Here is a 23701-nt window from a genome sequence, read left to right as displayed (position 1 = left end):
GGACAGTGGCAGCCAGGGTGAAATAGAAATTGGGAAATCAAGAAGAAAGGGGGATGAGGGATAAGAGACGAGATGAAAGGAGAGGAAAGAGGGAGCCAGGTTGGCTAGCCCAGCCGAGAGAGGGGTGAACGTGACACCTGGTCATTAGGAAAACCTTGTAGGCTCTGCCCCCCATCATAGCAAGTGTATCAAACTGTTCCTGCATCCCACAGTCAATGTAATTGATGTAAGACTTGAGCTACAGTTGACTAGCTAACCTCATGTTATATTTTGCAGACATTTAATGAAGCAAATTGCTTTCAGTTTTTCAGGTTTCTTTCTGTATTTGGGAGTTAATAATTATTTTTTTCAGATTTCATATATTTTTATAACCTGGAAAAGCTTATAGGCTGTGGACAGTGGATAAAATGGCCCAGCAGCTACAGACAGGTTGTGAGTCTAAGGGCCATTTGTCCAGGCCCTTCCCTCCAGCAGGAGAAGCAGTTGATCTGTCCTTGACTCCACAGGGTCTGACTAAAGGGCTTTCCAATAGAGATGCTTCAAGACTTTATCATCGCTTGTCTTTGATCCTATAATCCAGGGAACTCATCTTTTCCGCCCTAAATCCTTCCATCTGTAGGCTGAAGATAGACCCGCTTCTGCATTCTGCTTCCCTGCTTATCTCCGAGGTAGCACTGCGGGGCGAGGGAGGGGATGGTCACAGTCACGCAGTCACGGTCATGGTCAGTCACACAGAGTAAGCCTTCAGAGCTCTGCCGGTTATGATCAGCTTTTTTGCAAATCCTGCTGGGTTTACTCTTTTGCCCTGTCGCTTCCGTCATTGCCCTCACGTCTCCCAAGCTGGGGGCAGGCCAGGCTTAGCAGCATGGAGCCCAGTGGCTTGAGGGATTCTGATGTTTGGGTCTTGCCTGTGGCCAGGCCTGTGGTCTGACCCAGCTCAGGAAACTGTCTCTAGTTTTGGTATTTCTTCGTGGGCCCCTAGGATGGTGCTGTGTGTCAGAATCATTGGCACTCCCTTGGAGTTCCTCACCCAGACCTCCATGGGATCCTGCTTGTAGGAATGGTGCATGAAATGACTCCAGGAAGAAAAGTTGCACGTTTCATCTCGTTCCTGTCAAATTTTCATCTCACAGGTTCAGGGAAACATAACTAAGACTTCCCAGGACTAAATGTGATCTCAGCCATCTCTGCCCTTGCCTCTGTGACTGTTCTTCCCCCACTATCCAGGGAAGTGACCCTCTGTCTCTGTCCCAAGGAGCAGACCCATCACTGCCCTGGGCTGTGCTGCCTGGCACCTCACACTACTTAGATTAGCTCTTCACATCTTACTTCAGTCCCGCTGGCTCTAATTTAAGCTTTTCTCTCATGAGAAACAGAACCATTGGTTTATGGACATCTACACCTGCTTCTCAAACTGAGGTGCTTGGAGATATTCTCAGGAATCTGCCAGTTCTACGAACACTTTAAAATTTAGCATTTTTACTTTAGATGATAATTTAAATATATATATTTAGATTAAATATATATTTGCCATTAAACTCACAATTAAAAGACATTTCTATGGAATAAGTAGGTTTATTGCAAATGCAGTCTATGGGACCACTGCTGTTGGAGGTCCGTGGACATATTTTTGGAGTCTTGCAAGAAGTGTTTTCTTTATAAAGGAGTGTACATTACTCACCTTTGAAAAATACTGATCTCTAGACAGTTGTTCTCAAATGTCATTCTCAGGCACTGCCAGCTGTTCATGGTGTTTTTATTGGTCCATAATGAAATGAGTGATGCTACTTGATGTATCCACATGCTTTGTACCTAAAACAAATGTGAGCCATGTTTTAAGAAACACTGAGCTGGCCCTGTCCTCTGCTGACCTCATCGTGCAGAAAGGGGATGGAGGACCAGGGAGGGGAAGGTCACCCAGTGTCATTGGAACTGGGACCACAGCAAACAGGGAGTTGTCAGGTGACTTTCTCCCAGCGTCCGAGGGACTGTGATAGTTGATGCACTGGTCTGATCTGACCCCTAGTGGCAGGAAAGGAGCACCAGGCTGCAGAAGTCCCTGCAGGCAGGGCAGCCCTGTAGCTCATGGATTGGAGCTCTGGTCTTTCGGGGTGGAGATGCAGAGGGATAATTCCTTCTCCCGTTGGGCTGCTAGAGGGACAGAAGACCCTGTTCTGGACCTAGGACTTCCTGATTAGGAGCCATCTCCGCAGGACAGCAATTAGCATCTTTCTCTCCAAGGGCCCCTGCCTCGGTTGCTTGCTGGTACCGATAGGCATGTCCCCTTCCGTGCTCATCCCTGTGCACTGAGTTTGTTACATTGAAACACTCACGAAACCCATGTAAGCAAGCGAGGTTTGTGGTTGACCCAGAGGAGACGTGCTCCCTCGATGATACCAACTGGTGCTCATCCCCCCTGGTTGAGATGAAGTGACATAGCAGGTACCGAGAAAGTGACTCCCTCTCTCTTTTCTGACTCCCCCCAAGGAGAACTCTTTTGAAGGTAATCCGGGAGGTGAGCTGAGGGCAGGGAAACCCTGGTGACTGGGGATGGTGATTGGCTGGGAGGAGAGCGGACTGTGAGGACAGGTAGGGACAGCTGTGTGAAATGTGGAATAGACAAGTCTAAGACTCCAGGGGCCAGAAATGGTAAGACGTCAGGTCAGCGCACGGAAGACCTTTCCGAAGGTCAGGCTGTCCGCTGCTGGAACAGGCAGCCTTGAAAGCAGTGAGCAGCCTGCCCCTGGGAAGATGCAAGCAGAGGAGTGGTGCACCATGGCCTGGATGTACAGGGGCTGAGTGGGAGCGGGTCCAGATGGTCCCTGCAGAGCTGATGCCCCTGCAAAGGCTTCACGTGCCTTTTCCCTCCTGCCTCCCTCTTCCCTGCCCTCCGTTCTTGTCTTCACCCTTTACCTGATCTTCTGCCCAGCTTGAAAAGGCTAGTACTTCCCGCTCTATATCACACTGAAACGTGGAATACTTGAGACCTTGTCACTGGGTGATTTTGTCCAAATCAAGCATCATTTTAGGGTTTTGAGGTAGCCATAGTCTCTCTCTCCTTCGGTCCCTAAGGGTGGGGGAGGAGGGCTGACCCCGAGCAAGCAGGTAACACACCAGGTGTCCGGTCATGTGGACACACCCTGTCTTAGGCCATCCTCGTGTTTACAGACAAGGGGACTGTCTCCAAGAGGTTCGCATTCTGTGCTGGGAAGAACCAGCATTCAAACCCCTTCCTGTGTGCTTTGAGCAGCAGGCGGTTCCCCTGCACATCCCTGGAATTCCACGTCAGCCCATTATCTCCTCCAACTGACCTTGTTGACTCAGACAGCAGCACCAAGGGCATTCAGGAAGATTCTTCCCAGCCTGTTGGAGATGTCTGGGGGGAGAGGTGCTGAAGCTCCATGGTTTCTAATCACCCTTAGTCCGTCAACCAGTTGAATTATATGTTCAATATGAACCACTTTTGGGGATCCTGGGACCCTTCTATCTGGGGCCCAGGTTCTGATTTGGGTCCTGGCTCCATCTCTTACCTGAGGTGTGACCTGGGTAATCTTTTACCTTTAGGGACCTTTTATTTTATTTATTTATATTTGGCTGCATTGGGTCTTCGTTGCTGCGCGCGGGCTTTCTCTAGTTGCGGCGAGCGGGGCCTACTCTTTGTTGCGGTGTGCGGGCTTCTCATTGCAGTGGCTTCTCTTGTTGAGGAGCAGGGTTCTAGGCACATGGGCTTCAGTAACTGAGGCACGTGGGCTCAGTAGTTGTGCCTTGTGGGCCCTAGAGCACAGGCTCAGTAGTTGTGGCACATGGGCTTGGTTGCTCCGTGGCATGTGGGATCTTCCCAGACCAGGGCTCGAACCCATGTCTCCGGTACTGGCAGGCGGATTCTTAACCACTGCGCCACCAGGGAAGTGCCGGGACCTTTTCTATCAGTGCCATCCTCTCTGCGTCTCAGAGTGGCAGGATTCAATAAGATCATGTATGTGGAGCTCAGTAGACCAGATACCATCACACAGGGCTTATGACCCATGTCAAATCTTCTCTGGAAAGAGACATCGAGGAACAGATTAGAATGTAAATGATTAATTGACATGTCATTGTTGATGACCGTAGTGGTGGCGGCACATGAGGGCACCAATGGAATGAAATGATGCTGAGATTTATGGAGCACTTGACTCATTTAAGGAAACTTGATGTTTATCCAGGGACCCCTCAGAGTGGTACTCCACCTCTCCTGCCCTCAGTTCTCCAAAGGGTTCGTGACTTAATGATCTTTGCGGGATGAAATGAATAGAATGTGCTGGCTGTTTTAACCATGTTGCAGGAAACTGTTGCTAGGTGACTCTGTTCTGTGGTCTAGAAAGGGAGAGAGAGGGAGAGAGATGAGGTCCCTTAAGGGGTGTCCTTGGCTCAGACGGGAGAGCCTAGGTGACATCAGCAATGCAAGGCTGGTAGGCTCCACACTTATTTGCAAACGGTCCTCCTTTCTGAATCAGCTTCCCTCGTCAGGACAGAAAGGCAGGTAGGTTGTGGTCCTTGCCTGGGTCAGAGCTTAGAGAATTCCTGACCTTGGGGAGAGACCCCAGGGGTATCTGCTATTTGGTTTGGGAACAACATTTGTGCTAATTTCTTGGGGCCACCTTGCCATAGACCAAGCTCTTCTCTCGATACTTCAAGGGAGGGAAGGAGGTTAGTTCTTCCACACAAGACCATCTGGAGGTTGGCACGTGGAGCGTGTAAGCTGACACGTGTGTGCGAGTGCGGGAATGAACCCAGTGAGGATGAGAGCAGCGTCCTTCTGCGTCAGTTTTCTGGAGCTGAGGTTCTGCTGGCTCACACGATAAGGAAAATCCATTAGTTCCCTTAAAGCAGGGCCCAAGGTGGCTCACGGTCACCCAGGCTCCTTCCCCTTTCCCCTCTGCCATCCCCTGCTCATCAGCTTTACCGCTCAGGCTTGACCCCTCACAGCCCCAAGGTGGCTGCTGTGGTTTCAGGAGCAGACATGTCACATCTCTTTTGGGAACATTGAGGAAACCTTTCCACAAAGCCCCCAGCAGATGTCCCTTCATGTTCCACTGGCAAGGGCATGGGTGATGTGACTACCTTAGATGGATCATGATTTAATCCTTTGTCTCATGGAGGAAGAGGGGGACATTGGATCAACAGTGGCTCTGCCAGCAAGGGATGTGGGGGGAGGGGCATGGCAGCTGTATGTGAGCAACTAGCGATATCCTCATCCGTGTGTCTTTGCACATGGACCTGAGGCCCTGGGGCCTTGGGTGACTAATGAATGCAGAGGGCGCACCCGCGGGCCCTGGGTCTTTAGCATTGCCCTACTTGCAGGAACGTGTCTTGTTCCCGCAGCTGACTTGTATGTTCCTTGGAGGTTGGGGCTGTGTCTTCCACTTCTTTGACTCCCTTCCCGTTATTCTCCCAGTTCCTGGCACAGTGCCGGGCACATGAGAAGCACGCAACGAATGCTTATGATTAACAATAAGAATAGCCACATTCATGGGGTACTTACGACGTGCCGGGCCCTCTGCTAAGAGCTCTATATGGAAGCTCACCACAGCCCCACAGTGTCGATTTCCTCCGTCCCATTTCACAAGCAAGTCTCAGAAAAGATGAGGAACCTACCAGGGGCACCAGCTAATGGGTGATGGAGCAGAGACCCCAGATATAAATTCTGGCAGTTGGACCCTGGCACTCCATGCTTGTGACTGCTAAGCTGCATTGCCACCTGGTTGTATTATTGAGTGACCGAATGAGTGATTAAAGGGAAGTGATGGGAGGGTTTGGGGGTTACTGGAGAGAAACTTCCCTTCCTAGACTCTCAGGTCATCTTTGAAGGCCTCCAGAACCACGGAGCGTCATCCACATGCTAGGTAGGATCCTGTGGGACTCCCCTTGTCAGGAAATCCTCCCTTGGGTCGATCTGAGAACTGCCACTGCCCCTGGGTCCAGTTCCAGACCAACGTAGGCCTGCAGGTCCCTCCCTGCTGCTGGCTCAGCAATCTTGATTTTAGCTCTTCTCATCCTTGCATGCTCTGTGACAATCCCCTGACCGTCCTGGTTGTCCCCTCCTGGACACTTCACTGTTTGCCCACGTACCCTTTGCTCTTCGGTGGCCCTAAGTGGGCCTGAGCAGTTCTGTGCTCCCAGAGACCCCACGCCTCTGCCCGGCCTGAGTGTGCATCTCCTCCACTAGCAGCTGTGCCAGGTTGCAGGCTTGTCTTCACAACCTCTTAAGCCTCTGCAAGTGTGAGGGAAGGCTTGATGCACAGAATAGTAAGAGCTCCTTATGGTTCAGCAAGGCGAACGTATTCCACGTCGCACAAAGTGCACTTCGGCATGACGGCAGAAGGGATATCCAGTGTTTAAACACAGAAGCACACTTAGCTTGCTGCAAAAAAAGAGTCAAATTGGGAGATCCTGCATGGAGCACATCATTCCCGTTTTAGATGAGGAAGCTGTAGCTTGGAGAGGTGGTAACTAGACCAGGGTCACCTGGGTTTAGTGAGCTGTCCAAACTTCACTTTCCTCACCTGTAAGATGAGGATAACAGCCTTTGTCCACCTTTCTGGGAGCTGGGGCACTGACCCCTCAGACTCCCCCTGGCCGGTGTCCTCCCTCGCCTCTGCCTGCAAAGAGCCACCCATGCCCAGAGCATAGGATGGAATATGTGAAAATTCTCTGCAAACTGTAGTGACTGTAGTGTGGGCCACAGAGAGAGAGAGAGAGAGAGAGAGAGAGAGAGAGAGAGAGAGTGTGTGTGTGTGTGTGTGTGTGTGTGTGAATATGTGTGCACAGGCTGAAGGCTGTGTCTGCAGACCCTGTCAAGTGGGACAGGGTCATCTAGAGGGACCAGACTCCAACCCTTAGGCCCCTGTGCCCTGCTCTCCCCACAGAGGGCCATCCGCGTGCGCAGCCACTCCATGGAGACCATGGTGAGCAGCCAGAAGAAGCAGCATGGCGGGGGCATCCCCGGCAGCCTCAGCGGGGGCATCTCCCATAACAGCACGGAGGTCACCAAGACTACCTTCTCGGTGAGAGCTGCAGGCCCTGGGGCAGCACGTGGGTCCTGGGGAGGGTCCCCCAGGCCTCAGTGGGGGAGGCTTGGGCCAGGTGATGAGACCAGTGACGACAGAGGGAAACGGAGGCGGTTTTGGGGGTGAGCCCAGGCCCTGCCCTCCGAAATGGAGCCTCCATCCCGGGTAGCGCCTGGGGCTGGCACGGCCTAGAGGCCCTCCCGTTGTCCTGTTCTCTGAGTTTCCTCGACAACTGGGCCTCCTCCTGAAGGCCAACCCTGCAAAATGGGCCTGAAGCGAGTTTCTTTGCTTGGGAGCTTGGAATCCGTGACTGTGAGAAGAGTGTCCTTGCTTTGTTATTATTAATGGTAACAGTAACGGCCGTCCACTTGCTGTGCACCAGGCACTGAGTTAAGTCGTTCACAGACAGTATCTCATTGGATCCTGTGACAGCTGTCTGGGGTAGGTATTGATGTGTTTGTTCTCCATCCCTCCTTGAGGAAAAGGAGGCCCAGAGGTTTTAAGTAACTTGCTACAGGCCACCCAGGTAAGCTGAAGAGCTGGGATTTGAATGCAGGTCTCCCTGATCCAAAGTCGAAGCTCTTAGTCATTGTGTAGACGGTTCCCAAGGAAAGCCTGGCAGGTCTGTGGGTTTGAGTGTGGTCTGCTCACACCAGGGGCTGGCCAGGGAAGGAACCAGTCAGTCCTTTGAAAAAGCAAAGGGACTTTGGATTTGTATAGACTAGTCTTTTCTTCCCCTTTCTTCTTTTTTTTTTTTTCCTCTTCTCTTCCTTTCCTCTCCCCTCTTTTTTTTCTTTTCATAGTGGAACACATCCACCATGATACCAATGATCAGTATTTTAAATGGTCTTGCATAATTCATTTAACTTACCAAATATGTTCATAGCTATTACCTTGTTCCTCCCAGAACGTCTGTGAAGTGAGAAGGGCAGAGCAGTTATCTTCATTCTGTGGATGAAGAGACTGAGGCCCAGAGAGTTTTGTCACTTACCCAAGGTTGCACAGCATGTGGATGGCAGAAGTTGGGGCCTGGGTTAGAAGCCTGGTGGGCTCTAGAGATTGGCTGTAGGCTCTTGTCTCCCCCTCCTCAGTCTCGCACCTCTCCGTGGTCCCCCTGTGTGTGGCCGAAGCAGGGCCATGTTCTTGGGGGGCTCCCTTTGCCCGGGGCTGCGTGTGGACCTGATTCTGCTGCTCCCAATCTGTCTTATTACTGTGACACCAGCTTGGACCCATTTCTTTGTGAGCAGCTGATGGAGAGTCAGGAGCCCTGGGCTCTTGTGCTCATCTGCTGGTGATTTGCTATTACGACCTTGGCCGAGTCTCCTCACCCCTCGGCTCCTCAGCTTTTTCACTGGTAAAGCATGAGGCTGGACCAGGTCTCTCCCTGGGCTCTCAGCTTTGTGGTTCTCAGTCTGTGACCCTGAGTCATCCTGTCCTTATAAATATGCAGGGCTCTCCTTAGGGTGGCCCTGACCCCGTGTTCCTCCAAGAATTCTGGTCTTTGGTAGATTGTTACCTGGGGCCACAAGGTTTGGCTTAAGAACACAGGAAAACATGCTGCAGGTGGCTTGAATCTTAGGGTCCCAGATCCCATTACTAGATCCCAACCTTCCTGGCTGGCTTGCTGTTTTCTGGGATCTCCTCCAGACCAGCTGGGAATTGCAGGACCTACTGTAGGCCAGAAAGGGGGCTAAGAGGAAGGAGAGCTGGGTTTGGGGGTGTGGTCAGCACTCATCCTGGCGGTTTCGTTGGCAGCCTCCGGTGGCAGCGGCAACAGCGAAGAACCAGTCACGGAGCCCCATCAAGCGGAGGTCGGGGCTCTTCCCCCGTCTGCACACGGGCTCTGAAGGCCAAGCGGACAGCCGGACACGATGGTAACTGTCCCTTGTGGGGTTTGTCAGCTCTCACCACTGCTGCAGCCGTCAGATGGATGCAAGAGCCGTCAGATGGATGCAACCCATCCTTGGGGAGGGCTTTGCGTAGGTTCAGGAGATGGCTTCCTTTTGACCCTGGTCCCTCCTTCAGGGACCTGCACACCCCCGTCACCCACTCAGCTCCCTATCCACCGAAGCAGATTTGCCTGGTCTCTGCACGGGACTTTCCAAAGTTGTCCTTGTTGCCTTTTGACCCAAACTAGAATCATTGCTTGGATTCTTTTTTTTTCTTTGCCTCCTTTTTCAGTGCTTACTCAAATGTCCGCTCTTATGGAAACCTTCCCTGATTCTACCAGGCGGAGTTCATCAAACTTTCCTCTGGGCTTCTAGAATGTTCTCTCTCTCTCTCTTTTTTAAAGCAGCTCTCGTACTGCATCATACTTAACCAGTTCCTGCTAATGGTCTTTCTGATCCTTTAATCACTGAGCCCTCTTGTCATTTAATTTGGCAAGCAGCATCGCTGAGTGCCTGCCGTGTGCTGGGCTCAGTGCTCTGACAGAGCTACAGAAGATGCAAACCTGCCTTCCAGAAGCTTACAGTCTTGTGAGGGAAAGGGAGGCTTTTAGGCCGATGTCCAGGCCTCCAAGTTGTCTGTCTGCAGCCCTGGATGGCATCATCCCCTGAGCTTGGGTGTGCAGGACCAGGGCCAGGTTTATGGAGGGGGATGAAAAGCTCTGTTTGGAACCTGTACATGTGAGTGAGTCCTTGTGGGCCCCCCAGGAGAGAAGGGCAGAATTGGGGGTGGTCAGAACGGCAGGTCTTGAGCTTAGGAGAGAGGCCTTGACTGGAGAAGAAGCGATGGGAGTCCCTGGGGGTGGAGGTGGTGTTTAAAGAGGGACCAAGGAATACGACCACACAGGGGGGTGTATAGAATGCCTGGGGAAGACCTGCGTTTAAGGGCAAGTGGAGAGAGAAGAGCTGGTGAAGAAGACTAGGAAGAAGATGAGAGAGGAGAGAGCCTGGAGGTGTAGGGGTGAGGGGGTGGATCTTAGAGGCCAGGAGAGGAGGCATTCCAGGAGGGAGGGGCAGCTGTGTCAGGCACGCAGAGAAGTCCAGCTCAATGACCCAAACCCCTGCTCGGGTTGACAATTAGGAGGTCATTAGTGACCTCATTAACAGTGCATTGAGGCACCTCTCGCCTCTGGGATGTCTATAAAACAAAAAGATAAATAATAACACATGCTGGGAAGGATGTGGAGGATTTGGAACCCTCGTGCATAGCTGGTGAGAATGTAAAATGGTGCAACTGCTTGGGAAAACAGTCTGGCAGTTCACCAGAGGGTTAAACAGAGAGTTACCAAACGTCCCAGCAATTCCACTCCTAGGTATGCACCCAAGAGAAAGAATACACGTGTCTACATAAAAACTAGCACACAGATGTTCATAGCAGCATTATTCATAATAGCCAAAAGTGGAAACAGTCCAAATGTTCATCACTCATTGAATGGGTAAATAAAATGTGGTATATCCATAGAATGAAATATAATTTTGCAACAAAAAGGAGTGAAGAACCGATACCTGCTACAACACAGATGAACCTCGAAAACACTATGCTAAGTGAAAGAAGTCAGTCACAAAAAGACCACACCATATTGTATGATTCCGTTTATATGGAATGTCCCAAATAGGAAAATCCATAGAGACAGAAAGTAGACAAGTGGTTGCCAGGGGCCAGGGGGAGGGGAGAATGGGCAGTGATTGTGAGTGGGTCCAGAGTTTCTTTTAGGGGGGACTAAAATGTTCTAAAATTAGATCATGGTGATGGTTGTACAACTCTGTGGATATACTAAAAACCATTGAATTGCACACTTTAAATGGGTAAATTGTATGTGGATTATATCTCAGTAAAGCTGTTATAAAAATAGAAGTGCATTGAGGACATGCCCATCATGTCCCCAGCAGCGGGCACTGGCTATGCAGTGGGTGTCTGTGCATGGTCTTTGGTAAACTAGAGGAGGAGGAAGCCCTGGAGCCCCAGGCCGGGAGTGGCCCACATCCCAGCACAAGGGCCACCTCATCACCCGGATCCAGAGCGTTCATTTTACAGTCTGTGTGAAGTGTGTCCCCTGGAGTTAAGCAGTGGGTGGCCTGGCCAGCACCCTGAGGAACCCATGTGTACTGGGCTTTTTCCCTGTTGGGTGGATGTCCCAGACCCCTTCCATTCCCTCTGCGGCCTGCCCTTGACCTGGAGCTCTGCTGGGTGGGATGGCCAGCTTGGGTGGGGGGTGGACTTGGGCTCAGGGACATCAAGCCAGGACTCTTGCTTGATAGGTCTTGACTCTCACCCAGGAGCCTGGAGTAGCCCCTGATGGAGCAGAGAATTCTGTTGTCTGTTGCAGTGTCTGAGGGGGGCTCGGGTGGGAATGGAGGTCCGGTGGCCGTGCTCTGGCAGGGGCACTATGCCCTACAGGTCCCCATGGTGCTGAGTGCTGGTGGTGGGTTGGGACCTGGGCCCACGGCCTCACTCCTCTTCATCCTCACTTCCTCAGCGACAGTGCATCCAGCAACCCGAAGACCCCAGAGGGCGGACACTCTTCTCAGGAGATAAAGTCCGAGACCTCATCCAATCCCAGCTCTCCGGAAATCTGCCCCAGCAAGGAGAAGTAAGAGAGTGGTGGTCGTTGGGGGGGCTGGCTTTAGCCACCTGGGGCCCGGGAATATGTGCTTTGCTCCAGGCAAGCTGAGAGTCGGCGTCTCTTGCCTTGGGAACCCTCCGGAACGCAAAAGTCCACCGGCAGGTGCACGCGGGGGGCTGCTGGTGGGCGAGCTCAGGCCTGCTGGGCCTGCCTCGTCCTCAGTCCCGGGAGGGCCGTGGTGGGGGTCTCGGTGTGTGACCAGGGCCTGCCTTCCTGTTCCCCGCAGGCCCTTCATAAAGTTGAAGGAGAATGGCCGAGCCAACATCTCCCGCTCCTCCTCCAGCACAAGCAGCTTCAGCAGCACGGCAGGGGAGGGCGAGGTCATGGAGGAGTGTGACAGTGGGGTAGGTGTGGCCCCGTCCAACCCTGGGGGGAAGGGGGGGCACCCTGGGCCCAGCCAGATACCGCTCTGTGCACCAACATAGCTACTGTGGGCAGAGCCCCGTGCAGGCTCTGCAGGTAAAAGGAGACGCGTGGAAACAGGAGAGGGCCCAGTTGGCCATCGCCACCCTCTGGGAGCAGTGGCTCAGTGGAGGGGCGCAGGGTCCTCCCTCAGAGTGACAGACGAGCAGCAGCAGGGGTCAGAGGCCAGACTGAACGGTGCCCCTGCCGTGGGGTTTCCAGCTGGAGGGGAGAAGGCTCAGCCCTCTCTGTGGGGCTGGGTCAGGGCTACCTCCTGGGGGGCGGGGGGAGAGGTTGGAATCAGGGGTGAAGGCAGCAGAAGGAAAGAGCAGGTCCAAGTGGGGAGTGAGAGGCAGTGACTGCCCGGGGTGGGACCGGGGGGAGTGGACGGCTGCCTGTCTCAGGCTGCGGGGGTGGAGCTGCGTCACTCGCCCAGCCTCTCTCCCCAGAGCAGCCAGCCGTCCACAACCTCTCCCTTCAAGCAGGAGGTGTTTGTCTACAGCCCGTCCCCAAGCAGCGAGAGCCCCAGCCTGGCGGCAGCCGCCGCCCCCATCATCATGAGCCGGAGTCCGACAGGTCAGTGGCATCTCGTGGGTGGTGTGTACCGTGTGGCCAGCGGAGGCGGGGCTGTGGCCTGACCGTTGTTGGTGGGGCACGTGCCCCAGGCATGCGGAACTGGCCCGTTTCTATTTCAGCCCCAAAGTATTAGGGCCTCCGGCGCTGCCAGCTCACCGCATCGGTTCATCACCCTTCAGAGGCCTGTGTTCTCATCCCCTCCTTACTCGTGGGGAAACTGAGGCTCAGAGAGTTCAGTGATTTGCCAGGGGAGCTGGGCTTGTGTGATTGGAAAGCTGAGGCTCTTTCCCTGACCTCTCGCCTCACCCCATCACCGACCCAGGGCCCCTCTGTCCCAGCGACCATCCTGATAATACGGAGATAAGGGGTGGGAGGAGTGTTGCAGGCGGACAGAACAGCAGCAGAAAGGCCTGGGGGGAATCCAGAGACTGTGTTCTGGACCTGCACGTGGTTCAGTGCGGCTGGAGTGCACGGAGGGGACGCGTGAGAGAGGAGACAGTGGTTAGGACAACAGGCTGGGGCTGCCACGGGGACCCTGGTGAGGATTTTGCATTATCCTGCCAGCAGTGGAAGCCGTTGGAGGGCCTTCAGTCTTTGAAGGTCCTTTAAGTATAGAAGCGCCATCCGAAGGAGAGAGACCGTTTTGGCGGCTGCAGCTGGCTGAACAGAAGGGATTGGTGGGGAGCGGGCCCAGGGAGGGAGAGCAGTGAGGGGTCACAGTGGCTGGTGAGGGGTGACAGGGCCATGGATCTGGGGGGCTGTCTGGGGCAGTGGGAGAAGGACGTGGATTCCAGGGATGTACAGGCTCACTAGTGGGGGCTCAAGGAAGGCAAGGCGTCCGGGCCGTTCAGGGTTCTGTGATCCCTGCAGTCGGGCAGAGGAGGAGGAGCCAGCTCTGGGGAGAGGGCGAGGGCTTGGAGCCCGAGGGGCGTCCAAGCGGACATGTGCTGTAGGCACCACTGGGTGTTGGGGGTGCCTGTAAATCAGAGCCTTGGTCCTGCCCTCGAGGAGGGCAGCATAGTGTGGGGCAGGACTCTGGAGCCTGGGTCCAAATCCTGGATCTTCCACTTCCTAGCGATGTGCCAATGGGCAGGTTACCGAGTCGTCCTGTGCCTCAGTTTCCCCAAGTGAAAAGTGGAGAGAGGGGACTAGTTTCTGCCTCGTATGGTTGGTTGTGTGAAGAGTAAAAGAGAGACTTATAAGAGACTTAGAACTGTTAACCTAAGTATTTGTTAAACAACGAGAATAAAACAGTAGTGTAATCGGTGGTTCTCAACTGGGGCGACGTTGCCCCCCAGGGCACATTTGGCAGTGTCTGGAGGATTTTTGATCTGCATGATTGTGGGACGGGAGGGTGCTGCTGGCATCTAGTGGGCAGAGGTCAGGGATACTGCTAAGCATCCTACAGTGTACAGGGCTGTCCCCACGACAAAGGATTACCTGGCCCGAAATGTCAGGCTGAGGTTGAGGAGCTCTAATCGAAATGATAGAAACACAGGGCCGGTGGGCCCACAGGGTGGTTTAAGCCACAGTGCTTCTGCGGTTCTCATGGTGAAGGAATGTTGGCAAAAGGCAACATGTGATGTTGGGGTTAAGGGGAAGACCTGGTTCACAAGCAAACAATCGCTTGTGTAGTGCGGCAACCCCCCCCCCCACCCCCATGGCTGGGCAGCTGTGGAGCTGGGTTCTAATCCTGGTGCACCATTGGCAGCCCCACCTCTTTGAACCTCAGTTTCCTCATCTGTAAAGTGGGGTAGTAATACAAATTCCCTGGTTGTTTTTTTTTTAACAAGGCTTAATTAAATACTGAAGGAATGAATGAATCTATAATCAAGACTGGATCTGACTTGGTATTAAATAAATATCAAAATAAATAAGGTTTCAAGTAAAAGGAGGTTTAGAGTATGACTTGCTGAAGATCACCCAGGGCAGAAGGGGACCTACAACGGGTCTGTAACACCTGCCCAGTGCTTATTGTGACCCCACCTCCTATGGAGTATTTAACCCTGAGGAGCTGCCTCTTACCCCCAGCCCCACAGGAGTTATGCTTTGTACCCGCAGGACCAGGGTGGGTTTGTGGAGATCTGGAAACCTGTTTTAGGGGGAGAGACAGGGCCGAGGAGAGGGAGATGGCTGGGAGGGCCTGACATCTGATCCTCCATAATCTCCGATGCCCTGGTCATTGGTCATTTCACACCTGGGCTCCCTGGGGCCCTGAGGGGGGCTGGTGGGTCACACCGAGAGGTAATCATGGTGCTGAGTGGAACCCTTGAATATGAAGCATCAAGACTAAGTCAGCAGCCTCCAGGTGGAGTGTACTGAGCTGTAGATTCTCTCAGCCAGAGGAAAATCAGAAAGCCAAGTGGCCCCCCCGGCCAGTGGTGTGCTGGTAAAAATGTTTGACAACTGGCTCTCCCACCATACACATACACACACACACACACACACGCACGCACGCACACATGTTATGTGTTTACTGTAAATTTTACTGATATAAAGGATCTGAAGCACACAATTTATAAATAATGATAAAATATACAATATTCTTTTTTTTTAACATCTTTATTGGAGTATAATTGCTTTACAATGGTGTGTTAGTTTCTGCTTTATAACAAATGTCCATTGACAGATGAATGGATAAAGAAGATGTGGCACATATATACCATGGAATATTACTCAGCCATAAAAAGAAACAAAATTGAGTTATTTGTAGTGAGGTGGATGGACCTAGAGTCTGTCATACAGAGTGAAGTAAGTCAGAAAGAGAAAAACAAATACCGTATGCTAACGCGTATATATGGAATCTAAAAAAAAAAAAAAGTGGTTATGAAGAACCTAGGGGCAGGACAGGAATAATGACGCAGACGTAGAGAATGGACTTGAAGACACAGGGAGGGGGAAGGGTAAGCTGGGACGAAATATACAATATTCGTTACTATAAATCGACAGAGCCAACTGATTCTCACAAAGCACCTTTACTGATATTTGCCCAACCTTTGTATCCGTAGACACCATAAGGTTCCAAATGACAGACAAGTATAGTTCCGACATGAATGATGATTGATATTATTTTGTCAGTGATGTGAGCAACTTTTTTGCTGAATCAGATAATAGTTTTCAAATACTGGAAGAGTATTTTCTCAGTTTTTTGTGCCATTCACAATGTAATGGCTATAGACAAACACATTTTCAAGTCTAATCTATATTATTAACGTTTTCTCCATGAGTTTCTTAAGTCTAGACAAGAAAACAATTATTCAAGCTCTGATTTATAGTTTGCTGATTTCTCTGGTGTGAATACTCCTGGCTGACCTCAAGCGCCCATTGTGACATGGAGTTGGGAAGAACTACCGGACAGATATAATAGACGTAAATAACCTTAGGAGAATAAATAATAGTAAAATGTAGTGAAATAACTAGGAAATGATAACTTCTGAGTATTTATTACCTTTGGGGTATATAATTTGTTTAATTGTAAGCTTATATAATTAAAAAAAAATAACTATGTGTAACAACCAGCTCACAACATTTCTGAAAATTTGAGAGTTGGCTCTCATGAATCGGTGCAGGTCAGCTAAAGTGCCTAGTGGAGAGGAGGCCCCCCTTCTCCTGGCCTCCGTATCCAGCCCCCACCCTGGAGCCCCAGTGACCTCTGCAGCCCCACCTCCTCTCAAGGGCTTCCTTCTTTTTCCTAGACGTCAAAAGCAGAAACTCCCCGAGGTCAAACCTGAAATTCCGCTTTGATAAGCTCAGCCATGCCAGCTCCAGTGCGGTGAGGATCTAGGGGTGTGAGGGTAGCTGGGGGAGCCTCCCACCTCCCACGCTCCAGCCTCGGCCATCCTTCCTGGGGGTGGAGGAAGAGGGCGCCTCACACCTCACATGGGGGGAGGGGGGGAGAAGCCCTGGTCGGATCTGGGGGTGCCATTGGTTTCCGCACGGTGCAGGCATCAGCCTGGGGCTCGCCAGCCACCGTGGCCACGCTTCCTGTGTTAGAACCACACCCTTGGACACAGGCAGGTTCCAGTTGGGAACTGTTGCTCCTGGGATCTCATGTCCCTTCCTGGGCTCTCCAGAGAGCTGAGCACTGAATATACAGAAGCTGTAGTTGGTGGGGATTATGTTGTCTAGTTATTTAAAACTCTCATATGGATTTTTCTTGAAACAGGGTCACTAATGTGAAAGAGGAGTCCTTCGCTTGTCAAAGGTGGGTCAGGTGTTAGTCCACAAGGGAGGGTGTGTTACTAAGATTGGGGCACTTGTGGCCTGATAATGTGAGAATGGCCAGAGAGATCCTGACCAGCGGGTGGGCTAGTCACCTCTTCCCTGGAGCCTCTGTGATGGGGCCCAGCTCTAGATGGGGAAGAGGGCAGATGGTCTCGGGTGCCGATGGGAAGGTTTGCCTGATAGGATTGGGCCAGACTCGCTGAGTGGGTCTCCCTTCCCCACAGGAGCTTGTTGCAGCAGGCAGAGGGCAGTAGCCCAGAGCCCTCCTTCCTCACTTGGCCCCCTTGCCTCCCTGTTTCGGCAGCCTTTCCCTCCTTGTGTCTTTGGCCAGGGCTCTGGGCTGAGATGTGTCCTCCTTGTGCGTCCAGAGATGCTCTGGTCCCCTAAACATTGTTCGGGATGAGCCCAGGGAGGACCCTGCTCCCAGCCCCCAGCCAGGGGTGTATGAGGTTTACAGCAGAGCAGGGCATGGGTCCAGCACTCCACCACCAAGGCCTGGCCTCCTGCTAGGGCAGTTACTAGAGACCTTTCTGACTTCCCAGCCCTCTCCCTGCCATGGGGCTCCCAGGGGTGTGAGTCACATTTGGAACCAAGGGGAGGGGCACAGCTGAGCCCACGTTATGTAACCCTGATCTATGTAAATGGGAATGTTGACACTCACTCCAACTCCCATCATGTACTTCAGATGTCTGGTTCACCAAAGTAATGTTTATGCCCAACTTCTCGGGCTGTAGAACGTCTGCACCCTTGTATTTGGCAGCCTCTCGTCCTAAGCATGTGTAGCCATGGGCACATATGTCTCCTTCTCTTCCTTTATCTACTATTTGGTCACCATCTCCCTTCTCCTTGTTTCTTCCAGGGAAGCCCGATTCTGTCTTGGAGAAGGCTCCTATTCCAGCAGTTTGGGGGTGCCGTCCACTACTCTGACCGTCACAGGCCTGCTTCTCCACTGGTCACCTGCCCACCAGACCAGCTGTCTGTCCCAGTGTCCTGACCTGGCCACAGCCTTGCCCATCCCTGCCAGCACCTCCCCCTCTCTGGACAAGGCCTCATTCCTCCAGGCTCCCCCCTGCTCCTGACCGCCTGATGTGATGTGTGTCTGGGTCTTTTGTCATCTTGTTCTGTCTGCAGGGGAGCGAGTTGGGCAAGGGGGGATCTGGGTACCGGTCAGAGTCCGGAGAAGTAGAGAGAGTGGTGAGGTGGGCAGCAGAGACTGACAGCAGGATGCTGCACCCAGGCAGGGGCAGCGCCGTGTCCCGGACACGCAGGAAGGAGGCTGTAGCCTCAGCAAATGCGTTTAGTGGTGGTGGAGGGACCATTTTTCCAGGAACCCAGATTTGTAGCCATCCTCGAAGGTGTCCTGATAGAAGTCGGTTCTGCCGCTCCCACGTGTCTGGAGATCCCAAACTTCTATTTGCTTCTGTGCTGGGAGTTTCTTATCCATCTGCTGACATCAGGCCCAGGTTGACTCTGTCCCTGCTGCCTGTGTATCTTGAGCCACGAGGCCGGTTGAAGCTGAGACCCGGCTGGGGGTGTGTGGGAGCGGGCGTCGGGTTCTTCCTGGACGTCCTCATTTCCCACAGGCTCCTGATGTGGTGGCTGTGGGAGAAGCCATCAGTCTCTCCCCTCTGAGCAGACGCTTTTCCCTTGAAGGGGTGGGCAACGGGAGCGGGAAGGCATTCAGGGAGAGCCAGCAGCAAGTCCTGGGCACTTGGCCAAGGAAAACCTCAGGGCCCAGGGCTACGCCGGGATCCAGGTCTCTGCTGGTGGTGGAGGTTCGTGGGAGGCGTAGAGAGTTACTTCAGCCCACCCACTTAGGCGGGAGCCCGAGAGAGGGGTAGGTGGGCCCCCTAAGAAACAGACCTGAGAAGTGGCCTCTACCCTCTGTTTGCTAATGGGGGTGCTCTGGGCAGGATCTGAAATGTGAGGGACAACTGGTCAGGTTGGTTGGGCCATGTGTGGGTGTAGATCTTAGGTGTGGGAAGGGGTGGTGTCCTTCTGCAGTTTATGTGCCTGGTCTCTGCGGGGGGCCCAGTGCTCTGGGGGGCTCTTTCCAGCTACCAAACCCTTTAGTCCTAGCAGGGCTTGATCCCTCCACCCCCCTACCCCTAAGTCCTCCTCTTCCCCTCTGCAGCCACAAGAAGCCTGTAGGCATTTGTCACATCGGTGGGATTCCTGCAACCTGGGTCCCAGCTGGGTGCAGTTCAGACACTGCCTGTCACCTGCACCCTCAGCCAGAGCCACCTTTGCTGGGCTGAACCAGCTCGCTCTCTGAGAAGCGGCCCCTCCTCCCTTCTCACCCATCTGAGTCTGCAGTGCGGCAGGTCATTTCTGCTGACTGGCCGTGGTGGGGTTTAAGGCGAGGTATCCTCCAAGTTAAACGGAGTCTGAAGAGCAGACCCTTGAGGTGCTACAGTTCCAAGTGTGCATGGGGCCTTAGTGACTCGGGGCTGCCAGGGTGACACAGGCTGGGCACCTGCTTTATTGAGCAGAGGACAAGGATTTCCAACCAAATGCTTTATTTGCATTGGGATCTGGGCCTATTCCCAAGGCAAGACATATAAATGTTACGCTTGTTTTTGACTGATGTGACAATTTCCCTGTTGCTTTTGCTTTTAGAGCAAAACCTTGATCCTTCATCCCCAACTCACGTGGACTTTGTGGGATCCTATTTACAGGCTGGGTGGACCTCTTCCCTCATGCTAGAAATGTGTTTACTTAAAGTACTAGTCCGGTAAGATTTATTCTAGTTAGAAGGTCAACAAATGTCTGTTTAGCTTTTATTAAAAATCCCTGTAGCGGCACCCACTGCTAGGCCTGCGGATTCTGGCAGCGTTCTGTTGGCTGGGTTTCTGAAGGAACTTGAAAGGTCAAACTGTATTTCTTTAAAAACTGTTCCAGGTTCTGGCTCGCTTCTCTGGGTAGCTGGTATTTACAGCTGCCTGGTGGTTGAGCTGTGCTGTGTTTGTCGTGGTCTGGGGGTCCTCTGGGGTTTTTAGGTTGTCTCCATTCTGTCCTACTTGAGAACCTTATAGCCACCTTCCCCCACTGCTCTGGCTGCTCTCCCTGCAGGCCCCACCTCCTGGGAGGGCTTTGCCCCCTGCCTCTGAGCCAGTGGCCAGGATGGCTGGGTGTGTCCAGAGAAACTGAGAGGCGTAGGTGGGCCCCCTAAGAAACAGACCTGAGAAGTGGCCTCTACCCTCTGTTTGCTAATGGGGATGCTCTGGGCAGGATCTGAAATGTCCCTCCCTCTGGGTCCTGCCTCACCACATCTAGAAAGTTCATTCTGGTCATTCTGGCTTCCAGAGACCAGCCCCCATGAAGTCCCAGGGCTGAGGGGGAGGGGGAGAACAAGGACAGGACAGTCTCCCTTTGCCCCTCTGGACCATGGGACAGGCAGCTTGGGTTCCTGGAGGCTGCTTTTCCATCCCCCTCTTGCATCTGCTTTGCTCCAAAATGTCTTTCCTTTTATTGCCCCATCCAGTCTTGGGGCTCAAAGGTTGCTCAGGCCTCATCAGACCTTGTGACTAGACTCATCCTGATGGTGCTCTTGCTGGTATTTGAGGTGTCCCATAGGAGAAGCGTTTCCTGGACGTATCTCTGGCTCTGGGACCTGCCTGACTCACGGAAGAAACTATACTTTTCAGGCTCTGTCGGGCATCCATATGCCTCTGCTGAGTTGATGCTTAAAAACAGATGCAGAAAGAGCTAGAGAGAGAAGGTCTCAGCTAGAGTTTGTGTCTGTGCTAACGAATGGAAATGGTGTTCTGGGAAAAATATTCCGTGGTTCAGCCCTGTCAGCTTCATCTCCATGTCCAAGCCTTCCGGGCCCCTTCTTAGCATCTAATCCGACCGTGTCACCTTCCAGATGAGAAACTTCAGCTCCAGTGAAGGGAAAACAACTTGCTTGAGGTCACGTAGCCAGCTGGTGACAGAGCTGGGATGAGAACCCACAACCAGGGCCCTTTCTTTGGCACCACCTATGGGGTTGGTGGAACAAGTGGCTGCATTTACTGCATTCGGAGAAGCCGGTGAGCGGGTGCCTCGGCACTGGCTGGGAGGTGTCAGTAGCCAAGGGTGCTGGTGGGCCTCAGTCTCTGTTCTTTTCATCAGGAGGGTTGTTCCCAGGGATTTTTTAGTGAGAGCCGTGCGGTTTTGGCTGCGGCTTCGGCAAAGAAAACAAAGAGGGAAAGAGATTCCCAGGGACTGTTCCTTGGTGACATCAGTTCTTCAACCCTTGTCTGTGATGGGGGTGGAGACCAGGGGAGAGATGCAGTTAACCAAACCTCGCTTTCCCCTTTTTAAGTTAAGGAGAAAAGTGGTAAAAGAAAACTCTTTGACTCTCCCTGATCCTTAAACAAAGGTGGTCAATAAAAACCTAGGCTCAAGGGACGAGAGCCGGTTTCATGTTCCTACCCTAACTGTTTAAGGTGCCAACTCAAACACTACCTTCATTCAATTCTGAGTCAACAGAGACAGGTCTGTTGCGGGGGAATGATCAGGGTTCAAGTAGATCTTATGGCTACCCGTGGCCGGCAGGGACCCCACAGGTCCTCCCCCAGACACCAGGTACCCCTCTCTCAGAGGCAGGGTGAGTCAGCAGTTTGCCAGGGCTGTCCCTGCAGCCTGGGGGCCCGGCTGGGACATTTTGCTAGCCTCTGATGGCTGTTTTACCACCAGTTCCTTACCCACTGCCATCCCACAGCTCCCTCCTTTCAGCTTTGGGAGAAAACCCCCACTAAGGCCAAGGACAGAAGAGCCCTGCCTGGTGAGAGACTCCTGGGGGCACGGGCACTGTGCTGTGCCTTATCAGCCCCAGGGGGAGAGTGTTTGGCTGGAAGACTGGAATTTAAATGCCGTCGTTTCTGATTTTGTGACATTTCTGCTTGGAAGTGTCAATCCCCCCTTCCCGCTCCTTAGCATGTGTGCCAGCTCTCCCCTGTCCTGGGCATTGCCTTTCCACACTCCAGCCTGGGCAGTGCTGCTGTTTAAGTGTGAAGAGATTCCTCTGTGTGCTAGAACCTGCAAAGTGTAGCTTGGAAATGATGATCCGTGTGATGATGACTTTTCTGTCTTTCCTCTTCGAGAGGAGGTGATTCATAGACACCCGACTGCGTATGTAATGTAAATAGTGTACATTTAATTTATTGCTATGGTAGCACATTGTATTTGTTAATGTATAAAACAAAATCTAAAAGGTTGACAAATGTATATTTTGTTGCTTAAATGTGTCTTTGCAGAAATTGACAATAAATACGATATTTTGTGTCCATCAGAGTTCAGACTTCTTTGCTTGGGATCCCAGTCCTGAGCATCGCCTTTCAGGTCACCAGAGGTTGAATCCATATTCCCACTGGCTGCATCTGGCCTGTAGATGTGTTTATCAAGAATCCTCCCCACTCTGACCACCCACCCCCCTCAGTCTTCATCCTTGATATCCAGTCAAGTTGCTCTTCCCTCACCCTTGATAGCTAACCAAGTTCCTGTTAATAATTTTCCATCCAATTCCTCACCCTGCCATGGGCTAGAAATCCCCATTTGTCCCTGTTGTATTTGGAGTTGAGTTCAATCTCTCTCCTCTATCACAGTAACCTCAAATAAAGTCTTCCTTGCCTTTTGAACTCTGGGGCAATTTTTCTTTGACAGGTAGCTAACTGCTCCCCTGCCCCAGCCCCTCTTTCTCGTCTACACGTCCACACCAGTGTTGGATGGGGGAATAGGGAGGCAGAAGACAGGAATAAGACATTTATTAGGCAAAAGGCCTGTGGAAAAAAACGGGGAGGGAGCTGAAGAAAGCTGAAGAGCTGTCAGACTGCGATGCAGTTCTGACCCCGAGTGAAGGAGAGATGGGAGGAAGCAAGGTGGGGTGGAGGCATCTTTTGATGTCAGTTCATTTCTAAGAAAATTCTAAGCAAGATGATTGCGGAGTCCCCTAGCCAAAGTCACTCCCCAGAGGAGTCCTGCGTATCACAAGAATGAGTCTAAAATCACTATCCCTGCTACACCCAGGCATTGGGTGGGAGCAAGCCTGTGGGAAGTCTGGCTTTGGTGACAACCATGGAATACAGAGATGGCTCTCTCAGAATGCAGCAGCTGGGACCGTTGGTCAGTGATGCCCCCTGCAGCTGGAGACTGGAGAGGCACATTCTCGTGGTCACCATATAAACTCGCCCCAGTTTTGGTTGGTTACAATTTCCCCTTATTTGTGGATAGGGCCACCTTAGCACAGGGGGTGGTTATAGCTCCTTTCTCTTGGTTCTCTCTGCCTCTCTGTCTGATATAAATCCTCCGTTGGTTCCTTGTGCTTGGCAGGCATTCAAATGCTGCTGTTTTGTCATAAAGTCCCCATGATGAGAGAAATCTACACGCAGCCTTTGCTTAATGGTGTAAGACTTTCAAGCTCTGCTACCTTCTTGGTGTTCACTCATCTCTCAGGATGGTCCCCTATCCTCACCACCCACGCAGGTACCAATGTCTGCTGCTCTGTGCCATATCCTAGCACTCTTTCTCTTCATTTAGCATTTACCTTCTCCTTTCTCCAGACCCTAGCGGTGACAGGCGGTCTTGGCAATGTTAAGACGATCACCATACTTTGACTCATTGGAGGATATGTTTGTAGGACACTCAATCTTGTAGGAACAGAGAGGGACAAGCCAAATGCTCTCCTTCTTTCATGGAGCCAGCCCCACCCCCACCCCTTATATCGCCTGGGGAATGAAGTAGGGTGTTGGTTTTATTGCTGGTTCTAATGGTACCTCTCTGCAAGCCTGGAGGGGCTTCATGGCTGGCTCCAGCGACCCAGTGATTCTCTGAATTTGCAGTGTGGACTTGGCGGGTCACTGCTATGGCTGATTCAAACATCTGCCCTCAAACATTTAATGGT

General features: G+C 52.3%; 1 protein-coding gene across 1 annotated transcript in view; it reads left to right on the top strand.

The window, feature by feature from the left end:
- The window catches only part of RAP1GAP2 (RAP1 GTPase activating protein 2), a 213424-nt gene extending 195640 nt beyond the window's left edge, over window positions 1-17784 (top strand). The window contains exons 19-26 of the mRNA XM_007177458.2: window positions 6906-7043; window positions 8802-8920; window positions 11470-11583; window positions 11843-11960; window positions 12468-12594; window positions 16290-16366; window positions 16760-16798; window positions 17678-17784. Coding sequence (XP_007177520.2) covers window positions 6906-7043; window positions 8802-8920; window positions 11470-11583; window positions 11843-11960; window positions 12468-12594; window positions 16290-16366; window positions 16760-16768 — 702 coding nt within the window. The 3' untranslated portion in view covers window positions 16769-16798; window positions 17678-17784. The remainder of the gene's footprint in view (window positions 1-6905; window positions 7044-8801; window positions 8921-11469; window positions 11584-11842; window positions 11961-12467; window positions 12595-16289; window positions 16367-16759; window positions 16799-17677) is intronic.
- Window positions 17785-23701: the final 5917 nt, after the last annotated feature.

Source organism: Balaenoptera acutorostrata, chromosome 20 (assembly GCF_949987535.1).
Source record: "Balaenoptera acutorostrata chromosome 20, mBalAcu1.1, whole genome shotgun sequence".
In the NCBI taxonomy this organism is placed as follows: domain Eukaryota; kingdom Metazoa; phylum Chordata; class Mammalia; order Artiodactyla; family Balaenopteridae; genus Balaenoptera; species Balaenoptera acutorostrata.
This window is presented reverse-complemented; position numbering and strand designations above follow the sequence as displayed.